Genomic DNA, 13,547 nt, shown 5'->3' on the forward strand with positions numbered 1-13,547 from the left:
TCTTCTCTCCGGACACGATTGGTCACGAAGGCCGGCGAAGGCGAACTCCGGTCTGCCGACTTGGTCGGTCAGAATCTGAGTTGGCCGTCCATCACCGGGCCGAAAACAAAGAACAGGTGTTTTTCTTTTTTGTCTTTTGTTCCCCCTCTCTCCGCAGGGACCGAAGATCCGGCGCGTTCTTGTTTTTAAATTCGCTCGGGTATCCGTGGCGACGCTGATGTGAGTGTTTGTTCGGCGGCGCCGTCCCAGCGAACCGGTAAACAGCGTGCGCTGACGTTCCCTGGGGACGGAGGCCTGTCGCCGGCGCCTCGCTAAAACCTAAGTGAAGTAGACAAACTGAACCAGATGGCCGACCCCCCCCGGCGGCGTGCGCATACCGTCCACGTGCGGCGACCAAGACGCCACCACTGCCGCCGCCGTGTGTGTGTGTGTGTGTGTGTGTGTGTGTGTGACCGGGGACGGACATCCTGCAGCATGTCGTCTTCCTGTCGACGCACGTGACTTTTTATTTTCTTTTTTCCGGCGCTCCCGTTAGCGAGCACGAGTTTTACACAGGAGTGTAAACAAGAGTGTTGTGTCTGCTGCCTCCCACCGCTCCTTCCTGCTTCATCCTCACAACCACCGTTATTAAACCTATTAGGAAGAGAGTTCCAACCCCGAGGGCGCAGATCTCCTCCACATCCTCCTGGAGCTCGTATACCATGTGGTGGGATCCTACAGCATCACGTGAACGGAGAAGAAACCATCTGACGAAGACGTGACCGTTCATCCGCTCATCGTGACCCGTCGTGTTGGTCGTGGCGTCGTCGTTCTGCGACGACTCCGGCGGCCAATCAAAGCCGGCCTCTTTTCACCGAAAAGCTATCTCAAAAACCACGAGATGACGGCCGGATTTCCGAAGGTGTTGTCACCTTTGAAACCCTCTGCTGCGTTCCACAAACCATCTAATCATCCGTCCACGTTCTCCTTTTGCCTGAGTGTTTGAACGTTTTGCGTACTGGGCAGCGGTAAGCAGACACACACACACACACACACACTTCTTTCTCTCAGTATGTGAGTGACAGGTGTTGTCTCCCCTGGACTGGCTCTCAGGCGGCGGCGCTAAGCCTGTTTCCCTGTGTTGTGGTTGGTGTTCATGGTTTCCACCCGTCCATCCGAGGCTCAGATACCTTTCCTTGGCCGTGTTCCGGAGGGGCGGCGGCCGATCTCCTCCCCCGAAAGCCGTCCCGGTGGCTTCTTTGTGAAGACACGTGCGCGCCGGTTCAGTGGTAGATCTTCGGGAACTCTGAGGTCGAACGCCCGGCTGTGCAAAAGAGAGATGGCTCGTGGTAAAACTTGGACTTCGGAGTGAAAGTGGAGCTCGTGACGCAACGTGCTCGTATGTCAAATGAAATTTCCCCATTAAAATGAATTGAATTGCGATTAATCCGTTCCAAACCACCAGTTTTGTTTGTTTTTGAATAAGAAAAATACTTAATAAATGACAAATAATGCATAGCAAATAATATTAGATAATATCATGTGGTTTTATCAAGTGTATTTAAATGAAGATGGGATCAAGATGGTTGGAGTTTTTCGTTTGGTTCTCTTTTCATATCCTGACTCCACCTTTAATGCTACAATGCTATGCTAAATGCAATGTGCACGTTTTGCTACGCTGTCTAAACTTCATTTATGGACGGAGCGAAGCTGCTCCTCTTTCTAAAATGACTCTGTATCTCACCCACAACAACTTCTCCATCTCTTCACGGATGAGTCCACCACACACACACACACAGATACACGTCTCGCTCAGGTTTTTCCATGATTCTCTCCGGGCTAGCTAGCGTTGGGCAGCGCTTCCTACTGTCTTGAAACGCCTCCTGGCGGACAGGGGCGTCCACATGGGTGTCAAACACTCACCCGACTCGCCGCTGACTCAGATCCGGTGAAGTCGATGCTTTCGGATCGGGTGAACGTGCTCGACAGTCGCTGCAGATCTGAGCCAATCCCGGTCCTCCCGTCCGCGTGACTCTTCAGTCACCTGCGACGACCCTTACCTGCTCGGAAAAGTCATTTCCGGCGCCGGTGGCGGCGGCGGCGGCGGCCCAGAAAGCGTGCGATGTTCGCATTTCCTCACATGCAATAAAGAAGAGGAATTAAGAAAAGAAAAAGTGAATGTCCGAAGCGCTCCAGAGGGGCGGAGCTCTAGAAGCCCTGGCCGACCCGTGGGCGACCCGTGGCCGACCCGGTCCGACTTATCCGACGGGGTTCTGGTGGCGGTCGGTCGATGTCGGCGACGAGGTGCGTGACGAACTCCACCCTCTGAAGGAGAGACAAAAGGATAGCGACGCAGAAACCGTGAGAGTGTTTTCCGACATTAAAAATGCATCGGAGGAGCCGGAACGGGGGCGCCGGTTAGTGTCGCTGCACGGATGGCGCGCACGTGCGTGATGGAAACCGCCGAGCGGCATTCGCTTTGTAATTTGGGGTCGTTCACATTCACAAATGCAAGAAGGTCTTGGGATTTTAAAGTGACGGCCGGGTTGTGAACCTGTGCTCCCTGGTTCTTCCAGGTTCCTCCGTGTTCCTGGACGCCGTCCCAGGTATGTTTGTCCACGCCGGTCCCTTCGCTCGCGCAAAGGGCCGACGGAGACGGCTGACGGCTGTGACTCTCGTCTTTCCTTCAGCACAACTCTGTGAATTCATCGTCGCAGAAGAAGAGAGGATCCATGCAGAGGTACCGCAGGAGAAAACCGCCACGCGCGAAAGCGAGACAATCAAATCTAGCATCTCGACTGACGTGAACTTCTCTGACCTGCAGAAGTAAAAGCGAAGAGCAAGTGATGGAGCGCGTGATGGAGCGGCGCTATGATTTCGACCTCACCTACATCACCGAGAGGATCATCTCCGTCTTCTTCTTGCCGGAACTGGAGGAGTCGCGGTACCGTCAGAACATACAGGAGGTCGCCGCCATGCTCAGGTCCAAGCACCAAGACAAGTTCCTGGTAAGTGGAGAAATAAAATCATTATCCAGCAGCGGAGGTGGACAAGAGGCGGAGACACGGGTGGAGAAGAGGGGTCAGATGATAGAAGGACATCAGCCAGGAGGAAAGGAAAGGTGGAGAAGATGGAGGATGGAGAGGATCAGGAAGGAGTCCTTCACGTGAGATGTTCCGGAGCTCAAGTCAGACCGAGATGGTTCGGATGTGGAAAGAGGAGGGGATGCTGAGGTTGGAGCTGCCAGGCTGGAGATCCAGAGAGGAGCTTTATGGACGGAAGGGGAGGAGGACAGGAAGTCAAGAGACGAGGGTCAGATGGAGGCAGGCGATTGGCCGTGGCTCCAAATGAGAAGAAGAGGAGATGTTTGGATCAATCAACCGACGGCGGGTCTTGGATGTTTCTCTTGCAGCTCCTGAACCTTTCAGAGAAGAGACACGACATCAGCAGGCTGAACCCCAAGGTAGTTTCCACATTTTCCTCCAGAAGAACCGACCGCGGCAGATGAAGGTACAAACCCGTATTTTCCAAACTCCGCCGTTCCTCAGGTGCAGGACTTCGGCTGGCCGGACCTCCACGCTCCGCCCCTGGACAGGATCTGCTCCGTGTGCAAGGCCGTGGAGACCTGGCTCACCGCCGACCCCCACAACGTGGTGGTTCTTCACTGTAAGGTCGGTGCGGCCCGAAGCCTCGCCAGGCGGCCACGGACCCGACCGGGCCGGGAGAAACTAAAACATCTCGGTCTCTTTCCTGCCAGGGACACAAGGGGAAGACGGGGGTCATCGTGGCCGCCTACATGCACTACAGCAAGATCTCCGCCGGGTGAGCTGCTCCCTCACTGGCTCAGCAGGGCCTTCACACCACCTCCCAACCACCGGCCTGCAGCCTTACATTTGCACTGGAAGGTGCAAAGAATTTACACATATTATTCATACATTCATTCATTCATTCATTCATTCTCCATAAAACTCAGCTTTCCCGGCTGTCAGAGCTGGGGTTCCCCTCATGTAGAGACATAGAACCGCCGAGACATACCGACCATGATGGTATCTACAGATACATCGACCCTCAACCGATCCTCACCCTGCTGTTTTTTCTTCAGAAACATCGTTTTCGGCAGTTGCTGCCACGGCTCCGTCCATCAAGTTACAAAAGTGGACCGACCGAACCCGATCTTAAGATAAGATAAGATAAGATAAGATAAGATAAGAACAACTTTATTAATCCCGAAGGAAATTGTTGTGCCAGAGTTACAGAAAATATAACAGTAATAAATAAGGCAGAATTAGAAATAAAATAAACTATAAACTATAAAGTGTCTCAGTGAAACTACAAAGTGTCTTAGTAAACAAGTGATAAAACTATAAGTGTCTTCGTAACAAGTGAGGTAAGGAGTGCACAATAGTATGATAAAAGGAAAAATTGTAGTGTAGCTGTTATGAAATGAAATGAAATGAAATATTGCACGATCTTGCGTTATTTCCCGCGCGGCCGCGTTTGTCGTGGCTTTCGTAGATCGGTCTCTTCGATTTCTTCTCCTTCTTGTTGCTTCTCTTCATCGTCAGTCAACGGATCTGGACGGCGGTCTATTAATCCGTCGATGTCGTCAGAAGTCACGTCGAAGAATCCGTCTCCTCCGATAAAGCGAGATCTCCTATTTTATCTATTTTATAAAATGAATTTTTGATTAATTATACTATATTTTCAACTGTTTTTTTTCTTCTTAGGTTACAATATGGCTATTTCATCGTGAAAAAAATCATTCAAGTACTGCAAGAAAACACTAAAGAATGATAAATCACGAGAACCGAATGACAAAAAAAAGAAATCCGCGAAGTAGCGAGGGCGCAAAAACCGAACCGCGAAGTAGCGAGGGTCCACCGGAGATGTTTTTATTAAACCCGACTCCCTCCTCCTGGTGTTCCCGCCGGGCCAAGCGTCGGCCTGATCTTCATAAAATGTTTGTTTTCTCGCCGGAGGGGAGGATGGGAGGGGCTCCGATGGAACCCGCGAAGCAGCCGTGTGGCGTCCGGTCTCCTCACGCTGAGCTAGAAGATGTAATCGCGGCCCGGACGCCCCGGAGACGGGGCGATCGGGTCGCGCTGAAAATGAGGGTTTGCTCTCCGCAGGGCGGACCAGGCTCTCACCACGCTGGCTATGAGGAAATTCTGCGAAGACAAAGTGTCCTCGTCGCTGCAGCCGTCTCAGCACAGGTCCGATCTGGAGAAGCACCGTGTCGGGTGTCCGAGACGGACCGGCTGACTCCCCTCTCCTTCTCCCGCTCGCGCAGATACATCTACTACTTCGGAGGCCTGCTGTCCGGCACCATCAAGATGAACAGCAGCCCCCTGTTTCTCCACCAGATCTTCATCCCCTCTTTACCCAACTTCCAGGTGGGAGGAGGTAAGTCTCCTGGGCGTCTGACGCTTAACGCGCAGGTCCAGAAACGCTCATCCGCTTCTTTTCTGTCTGAACCTGCAGGTTTCTACCCCTTCCTGAAGATCTACCAGTCCCTGCAGCTGGTCTACACCTCCGGCGTCTAGTAAGGAAGCCACAGCCACGTGTTCTGAGCCTCCTCTGTGCACGTGCACGCCGCCGTCACTTCCAACAAACGCCGTTGGTGGCGGCTGCTGTCTGTGTTTAGGTGTTGGCCGGCCCGGGCTCCTGTTAAAGTTAACATTGTTTATCCGCGTGTTACCCGGCTGAGACGTGTTTGGACTGGAGGGTTGTAAAGCCGGAGTGTGTGTGTGTGTGTGTGTGTGTGTGTGTGTGTGTGTGTGTGTGTTTGCAGTGATCCCAAGAGTTCCAGGGCGAGGAAGCTGTGTGTGGCTGTGGAACCGGCCTTACTGTTGAAGGGGGACATTATGGTAAGCCTTCTTGCGAAAGCATCACGTCATAATGATCAAGTTTGAAGGTGTGAGCACCCATCTTGGTGTTCCCGACCCTCTGAGAGGGAGAAGGTCTCTCAAGGCCTTCAGCGGCCGTGAAGGTACAAAAAAAAACTGTAAAGCTAACGCCCGCCGTCGCGGAGCGTCATCAGATTCCATCACGTCCGACTGTTTCCTCTCCCAGGTGAAGTGCTACCACCAGCGGAGCCGGGCGGCCGAGAGGGAGGTGGTCTTCAGGACCCAGTTCCACACGTGCACCGTTCACGGAGCGCAGCTGTGGTTCGGCAAGAACGAGCTGGACCTGGCCTGCGCCGGTACTGACGCGCCGTCCTCGCGCTCGTGTGTTTTAGAGGTCGCCGGCGAGCGCGGAAAGGAGTTGCGAGGGGGGAGGAGTGCAAGCGGCGGCCCCGGGACGGCGGCGTGCGCGGTGATGCCACCGGAGGATGTATAAATTATTGCACGCGGCGTTTCATGAAACGAGGTCTTGTCCCGGACGAGACGCCGCGTTTACCTCGGCTCGGCTCGGAGATGAGCCGTTTCGCTTTTTCTTCTTCGCTCTCCGACGTCCCGGTGAAATCTGAGCCGCTCCTCTACGCTCTGCAGATGCCAGGTTCCCTCCAGATGCCACCGTGGAGTTCGTCTTCTCACACGGACCTGAGAAAATGCAAAGTGAGCGTCACCGTCCTCCTCTCATCATCCTCCTCACATCCTCCTCACGGAATCCCTTCTTCTGTCTAGTCACCGACAGCAGCGACGCCTCTGTGACGGTGAGCTACGACCTCTCAGACCCCGTGGTCAGATGGGACTCGTACGAGAACTTCAACCTTCACCATCAAGACAGCGTGGAGAGTAAGCCCAGGCGAGAGTCTTATCTGTGTGTGTGTGTGTGTGTGACCAATACACACTTCCGTATCGTTTCCCCCAGACATCCCCCACACTCGGGGCCCGCTGGACGGCAGCCTGTACGCCCAGGTGAGGAAGCGGCGAGGGCCGGGCTCCGCCGCCAACGGCTGTCTGACCAGCAGCCCGACGGTAAAGCCCCAGGTTCCCGCTCGGCCCGGGGTCCAGGTCCAGGTCCCGGTCCGGCACCCGGAGCCGCCGCCCCCCTCCGCCGCTCAGGCCGACGATCCCGACGGCCCCGGCGGGAGAAGAGCGGAACCCGGGGGGGAATCGGACGAGACGGAAAGAGAGACGGAGATCCTGGACGACGGCGGCCCGTCGGGCGCGGGGGCGGCGAGGGGGGGACGCCCGTGCTGCACGCAAGCGGGCACAAAGATGGCCGACGGGGGCCGGGACGGTCACTGTCTGGCACGTTGCAACAAAAAAAATCCAAAAAGTCAAACGCTCCCCGCCTTGCCGTCCAAGTCCCCGCCCCCCCTCTCGCCTCACACAGAGCGCTGCCATCGCCACGGCTCCCATCCTTTACCCGAGTTACCGTGGGAACGGCCGACCCAGCCGCTCCCCTGCCTGCACCGGCCGTGCTTCCCTTACCCCGCCCGCGAGCTCACACACCCTCACAGTCACACCCTGCCGGCGTCCGTCCGGCTCCGCGGCGGGGAGGACTGTCCCCTGTTCCATTACCCCGCCCCCCCTCCGGCCGCCATCTTCCCCCCCCAGGCTCTGTCCGCCGCCCCGTACAGGGAAATGTTCTTCGGCCCGCCGCCGTCTTCGGGCTGCCCCTGCCGGGAATGCTCCGGCAGGCGAGAGCGGCAGGCCGCCGCCCCGGTCAGGACGTTCCACCCCGCCTATCCGGAGCAGGCGGCCGGGATTCAGCGCGCGAGAGACGCAGCGACGCTGTGGGAGGGGGAAAACCCCTGGGGCGCCGTGAGGGAGGCGGACCTGTGGCCGTGCAAAGCCGCCGCCCCGGGGTTCTGCACCTGCCACTCCGCCGCTCCGGATCAGGGTCCGTCGACGGCCCACCCCGGGTTCCTCCTCGGACCTCAGCAGAGCTGCCCCGCCGCCGGGTACCGCACGCCCCGCCATTCCTGCCCCTGCTCGCCGTATCAGGCGTTTCCCATCGTGAGCAACGAGAGCCAGGGTTACACCTCGGGGTACCGCTCCGGGTCGGCCTCCCCTCTGCCTGCCGGAGAGACCGGCCCGACCGCCGGGGACGAGCGGCCAAGTGAGCGTCGCCGGGTTCCTCCTCTTTGCGCACGGCTCTTTTCACTTCCCCACGCTTAAATTGTGCTTTTTCTCGTTCCTCAAAGCAGACGAGCCCAAAACAAGGACCGGGACCGTGACGGTTCGGGTTTCGGACGGCAAATCGGACTGGAGCGACGGCTCCGGCCCCCTGGGAGCGGACTCTGACCACGACTACACGGTTATCGGCGGCGGCAGCCCCACGCACACGGAGGACAGGTATGATGAAAGTCACGCGTCAGTCCTTCTGGAGTCTAGACTCTTAAACATCTTGGGTATCTTGCCTCTCCCTCAGCGTGACGCCTGACAGCTCTCATCAGAGCCAAGAAACACCTGCGGACTCCAATAATAGCAACAAAAGCGCCACAGAACTTCAGACAGAACTTCAGACCGAAACACGAAATTCTAACGCGTCCATAAACTCAACGAACCCTTCCGGCGAGTTTCCTCAGAGCCCGCCATCCGGCGCGGAGAAAACGGATCCGCCGCAGACGTCGCCTCCCGCCGCTCTGGCGATCAGTCCGGTGGAAGTGCAGCTCAACGGTTCGACGCTTCCCGACGAAGCTCCTCCCGAAAGCGCCGCCGGAAGCCCTCCCGGGATCCCCAGCTCCAGCCCTTCTAACACCTCCTTGGATTCTATCCCCGAGTCCCCGGAGGGCCGGCCGTCCCCGGTGGCCGCCGCCTCGCCGCCGGAGAGGCGGGTTCCGGAAGGCGACGGCTCGAGCGACCTCAAACCTCCATCGCCCGTACCCGAGGGGTACCACACGCCGACCTTCCCCCTCGCGTCCTATTACTACCCCCTGCTGAGCGTCCCCCATGTCCCGTACACCGGTTACACCGCAGTCACCATCCCCGCCATCCAGCCGCCGCTCCCGGAGAAGAAACGCCTCTCGTCGGCGCCGCCGCCCTTCAACGGGCACCCCTCTGTCGTTCGCGCTTCCTCGGCTCCGCCCCCGGCACACCCCGTGGCGTTTCTGCCGTCCACGGCGGAGCAGAGACGAAGGTCGGGGCAGCACGGCGGCAGGGAGGAGGCGGACGCCAGGGTCAACGCCAAGTTCGTCCAGGACAGTTCCAAATACTGGTACAAGCCGGGCATCTCCAGGGACCAAGGTGAGGGCTCGCCGTGGAGACGGAGGTCAGCCGGAAGGAAGACTCTCACCCGCTCCTTCTCCACAGCCATAGCCGTGCTGAAGGACAAGGAGCCGGGAACCTTCCTCATCAGAGACAGCAACTCCTTCCAGGGGGCTTACGGCCTGGCCCTCAAGGTGGCCACCGCGCCTCCTAATGCCAACATCCTGTGCAGCAAAGGTACCCACCCACACTTTTCTGCAAAGCCCAAGTTATAGCCGCTGCACCGCCTCCTCCGCGCCTTCATTTCCCCCCATCTTTCCCTCCCGCCCTGCTGTCCTCGCTTACAGGAGACCCTCTGGAACAACTCGTCAGACACTTCCTCATCGAGAGCGGCCCGCGGGGGGTGAAGATCAAGGGCTGTCAGAACGAGTCCTACTTTGGTCGGTCACGAAGCGGCGACAACTTCCAAAACGCGATGCGTGTATCTGACAGTGGCAGTGTCTCAGTCCGGTGTCTTCTCTCTTGTCGCGTCAGGAAGTCTATCGGCGCTGGTGTACCAGCACTCCATCACGCCCATCTCGCTGCCGTGTGCTCTGCGCATCCCCGAGAAAGGTCGTACCCCTACGACCGCATTTAAGTCGAAGAGAGGACGAAAAATCTGTCATTCATTCAACGCCCTTGTGCCTTTTGGCGCTTCAGATCTGGTCGGGGAGCTTCAGGAGCTGCAGAGCGCGACAAACACGAGCACGGCGGCGGACCTCCTCAAGCAGGGAGCAGGTGGGTTCTGCATCTGCCGCCGTCGCCTGGGGAAAAATGGTGTGCGGTTCCCTGTACGGCCAGAAGAGCGCGCCCAAGGCCCGTGGTTTAACAGCACCGGGCTCTCCTGACAGGAATGAAGCACATTTGTCTTTGACTGTCTCCCACCTCTAAGCTTGCAACGTGCTCTACCTGAACTCCGTGGAGACCGAGTCGCTGACTGGTCCCGAGGCGGTTTCCAAGGCGACCAAATGCACACTGGCCCTGAATCCGCGTCCGGTAGCAACAGTGGTCCACTTCAAAGTGTCCGCCCAGGGCATCACTCTCACCGACAGCAAAAGGAGGTAGATAATAGACGCCGCATTCTTACCAGTTAGCTACGGCGAACGGGTTTTCTTGCGCGACGCGACCGGATTCTTTTGTTCCAAAAACTTCTCGATTCAATGATGGTTTTCGCAGGCTGTTCTTCAGGAGGCACTACCCCATCAGCAGTGTGACTTTCAGCAGTCTCGATCCCCAAGACCACAGGTGGGATATGAGAATGGCGTTAACGCCAGATGTCGATGTTTACACATGCAATACTACGGACTGTAATCTGTGTGCTTGCTGCTACTGCGCAATTGCTTTTTTACCTTGACTTATATTTTTATTTTAAATATAAGTTCTGTTTGAGGGAAGCTCGTCTGCGGTGCCTAGTCCGGTCGAGCCCTTCCTCGTTTTTCATTTATTCCTGCGTTTTGTCTGTCTTTATCTGCCTGCTTGGGACTCAGGTGGACTAATTGTGATAGCACGTCATGCAAGTAAGTGCTTGTGTGTTCTTCTTTGCCAGTGATACCAACTGCTACTTTGCATGACCATCGCTCACCGCAGTATTTTTTACGCCAACATCATCGGGTTGGAAACCCCTGACCTCGTTTCTCAATTTTGCCGTAGGATGTTTGGTTTTGTGGCCAGGCGGACGAGCAGCGCCACGGAGAATGTGTGTCACCTATTTGCGGAGATGGACCCCGAACAACCCGCCGTGGCTATTGTCAACTTTATCAACAAGGTTATGTTAGGACCACAGCTGCGCAGATGAAAGTTCAGGGGAATTACGAAAACTCAGGGCTACCGAGCATCGAGCGACGACGTGTTTGCGAGAAAACGTGCTCGTCGCTTCGATGGCGTAGCGCCGTACTCAACGTTGTGACTGTTTCTAGAGGACAATCCGGTCGCGACCTGTCACCGCTCTCGCCGCACACAAGCAAAGAAACCCGAGTTGGAAACGGACCCTCGTGCAAAGCGTGACCACACGCGTCCGTCCTCAGGTGTCAACGGGTCCGCTTGCAGCACAAATACTTCCAGGGGGGGGCGGATTCAAAGGCCAAAGCCCTGCCCGACGTTGGGGAAGAGTGCCAAATGAGATTTAAAGGTGTTTGCAATTAGAAGTCATATTATTTCATGATGTACAGCTTTAAAAGATCTGAGCCCCGGGGAATTCATTCGGCACATTTGTTATTCGTCCGAAGTTCTTTTCTGCCGACGTTTAAAGATGCGGGCGGCCGCTCGGAGGGCGGGTCACATTAAAAGCGAAAGTCAAGTTTTAAGGTGGAAAACAGTGTTATTGGAAATTCTGACCCGATTCGAAGACGAGTTAAGTAAGTGATTAAATGGAGGGAGTGATGTTGTTTCATGAGAATGTGTGTTTGACATGGTTTAAACTCTGGTTAGATAAATATTTGTGACAGGCAGTATTTTGCTCCTAATGCTAACATATTATTAAACTATAACGGCAATGTGCGCTTGCTGTGAAATGCAGTGCGGTTGGCAAATACATTTACCTTGGATTTGTAACGTAAAGCAGCGGGTGATTTGACAGAGCCATCCACAGCCACTGAAACACAAGGGAAACGACAACCTTTGTTTAGAAAGACGACGGAAAAGATCAAGCATGGAAATAGTACATGTCCGTTCTCACAGTCATGAATCAGAAACTCCAGCCTTAACTTTTTGATGCTAGAAACTTTATATTTTAGGAAGAAAAACAAATAAATAAAGGACAGTTCAAACAAAAGTGTACTTCCTTCAACCAAAGATTTATTGTATAAACACATTTTTAAGGTTTTGTTTGTGAGTGTTTTTTTCTTTTTTTTTTAAAGCTTCATTTGTACTTTTGAGTTTTATATAAACTGTGGCAGCAGATCTCTTCCGTCACCTGAATTATTGATGTTCGTAATGGATATATGGATATATATGTATAAGGAGTAATATATTTTAGCCCTGTGGTGAGAGAAGACTTCTGTAGGTCACATTTGACAGGAAATAAACTCATGGAGAGAGACAATACTTAGGTGTCATCATTGGATGCGTTTGTGCCAACGATGTATGCTCAAAGCATTAAATATTTGTATGTAATGCACGATCTAGTGACTTTAATTAGAAAGTTCAACTTTTAGTCGTCTTCATTAACAACAAAAGGACGAGGTCCCACCGAGATTTGAACTCGGATCGCTGGATTCAAAGTCCAGAGTGCTAACCATTACACCATGGGACCACAGACGGCTGTAGAGGGGCTGCTTTGTGAATATGAACATAACAAAACCCCCACACCTGAGCATTATTGTTCCCAATAACAGCGAAATATGTAAATTTTTGACATTGTCACATGTCTTCAAAACAATAACAGAAGCTTCCCCGAGTATCCGGCTAGCACGCCGCAGCTAACTGCACTGCGCGCTGTACTTGCTAACTCGGCTAAGCTAAGTTGCGCTATTGCGCGGGTCTGTACGAAAGGAATTAGCAAAAACCGTAAAATCGAAGGCATCGGCGCGAAAGTAATGTTAAAAATATAAACAATCGATCGCATTTATTTGGCGAGGCTCGTTGATGTCGATAAGATTTGACTCGATTACGTCCGTGAACAGCGGCTTCTTAACGGCTAGCTAAAAGCTGCTACTCCTCCGCCTGGACTTAGCAAAATAAAAGCCGCGTCTTCAAAATAAAAGAGAAGATAAAGAAGAAGATACATCTGCAGAGGAACCACGGGTCAGTTCCGGGCTAACAAGAAGCTGCAGTAAGTGATCCCCGAGGGGAAACGGTCTGTCAGCATTTAAGGGCATTTAATTATCTAATGAATGCGTTAACAGTTAGCAAACAGTGATATAGCATAGCGACCTGCTCAGGAAGCAGTTCAGGATAACACAATTTTAGAGATTTTCTTCTTTCTTTTCTTTCGGGCTTTTCCCTTCAGGGGTCACCACAGCTATTCAACCTTCTAACCCTATTCTCTGTATCCTCCTCTCTCACACCACGTCCATAAATCTTGTCTTTGGTCTTCCTCTAATTCCAGCCACCAATTCTAGCATCCATCTACCAATATACTCACTCTCCCTCCTCCGCACATGAAAACATCCAAAACATCTAACATGTGCAAAGATAATAATAATAATAATAGTAATAGTAATAATAGCACGAGAGCTAAGCGTCGATGTTTTGTTGTGTATGTGCGGAGGAGAAGAAGTTTCACCTTTAGAAAACAGCCATTTCATAGAGATATTAGGCCCCCCAAATGGGGGCATCTGGTATTAGTAGTATTATCAGAAGTTTGGCCTGAAAGGAAAAGAGGCAGCGATTATGCATTCCTGCATTCTGGGTGAGAGACCGCAGCTAAGAAAGCTTAAGGGGCCTGGAGGACACAACGGAGGAGATTTTGTGTTGTGACATCAATGGACACGG

At 54.0% G+C, this 13,547-nt stretch overlaps 1 protein-coding gene and 1 non-coding gene across 4 annotated transcripts in view; one reads left to right on the forward strand and one right to left on the reverse strand.

The window, feature by feature from the left end:
• Positions 1–11,886, forward strand: part of LOC147222443 (tensin-2-like) — a 22,094-nt gene extending 10,208 nt beyond the window's left edge. Inside the window, exons 4-27 of one of the 3 annotated variants that reach the window (XM_086168850.1) lie at positions 2,556–2,585; positions 2,670–2,719; positions 2,804–2,987; positions 3,392–3,442; positions 3,528–3,650; positions 3,737–3,801; positions 5,109–5,192; positions 5,270–5,382; positions 5,461–5,521; positions 5,771–5,846; positions 6,052–6,181; positions 6,471–6,536; positions 6,606–6,716; positions 6,793–7,989; positions 8,075–8,225; positions 8,302–9,116; positions 9,183–9,314; positions 9,425–9,517; positions 9,612–9,689; positions 9,777–9,854; positions 10,009–10,177; positions 10,293–10,361; positions 10,604–10,633; positions 10,767–11,062. In XM_086168850.1, coding sequence (XP_086024976.1) covers positions 2,556–2,585; positions 2,670–2,719; positions 2,804–2,987; positions 3,392–3,442; positions 3,528–3,650; positions 3,737–3,801; positions 5,109–5,192; positions 5,270–5,382; positions 5,461–5,521; positions 5,771–5,846; positions 6,052–6,181; positions 6,471–6,536; positions 6,606–6,716; positions 6,793–7,989; positions 8,075–8,225; positions 8,302–9,116; positions 9,183–9,314; positions 9,425–9,517; positions 9,612–9,689; positions 9,777–9,854; positions 10,009–10,177; positions 10,293–10,361; positions 10,604–10,633; positions 10,767–10,911 — 4,101 coding nt within the window. In that variant the 3' untranslated portion in view covers positions 10,912–11,062. Of the gene's footprint in view, positions 1–2,555; positions 2,586–2,669; positions 2,720–2,803; positions 2,988–3,391; positions 3,443–3,527; positions 3,651–3,736; positions 3,802–5,108; positions 5,193–5,269; positions 5,383–5,460; positions 5,522–5,770; positions 5,847–6,051; positions 6,182–6,470; positions 6,537–6,605; positions 6,717–6,792; positions 7,990–8,074; positions 8,226–8,301; positions 9,117–9,182; positions 9,315–9,424; positions 9,518–9,611; positions 9,690–9,776; positions 9,855–10,008; positions 10,178–10,292; positions 10,362–10,603; positions 10,634–10,766 lie in introns of all 3 variants that reach the window. The other 2 variants (XM_086168851.1, XM_086168852.1) reach the window with 2 other exon arrangements.
• A 408-nt stretch (positions 11,887–12,294) lies between these two features.
• Positions 12,295–12,366, reverse strand: trnaq-uug (transfer RNA glutamine (anticodon UUG)). The gene has a single exon. It is a non-coding gene; the product is annotated as a tRNA-Gln (tRNA).
• Between the last annotated feature and the right edge of the window lie 1,181 nt (positions 12,367–13,547).

This window comes from Fistularia commersonii, chromosome 21 (genome assembly GCF_037954325.1).
Source record: "Fistularia commersonii isolate RoL2024-O1a breed Wild chromosome 21, RoL_Fcom_v1.0, whole genome shotgun sequence".
In the NCBI taxonomy this organism is placed as follows: domain Eukaryota; kingdom Metazoa; phylum Chordata; class Actinopteri; order Syngnathiformes; family Fistulariidae; genus Fistularia; species Fistularia commersonii.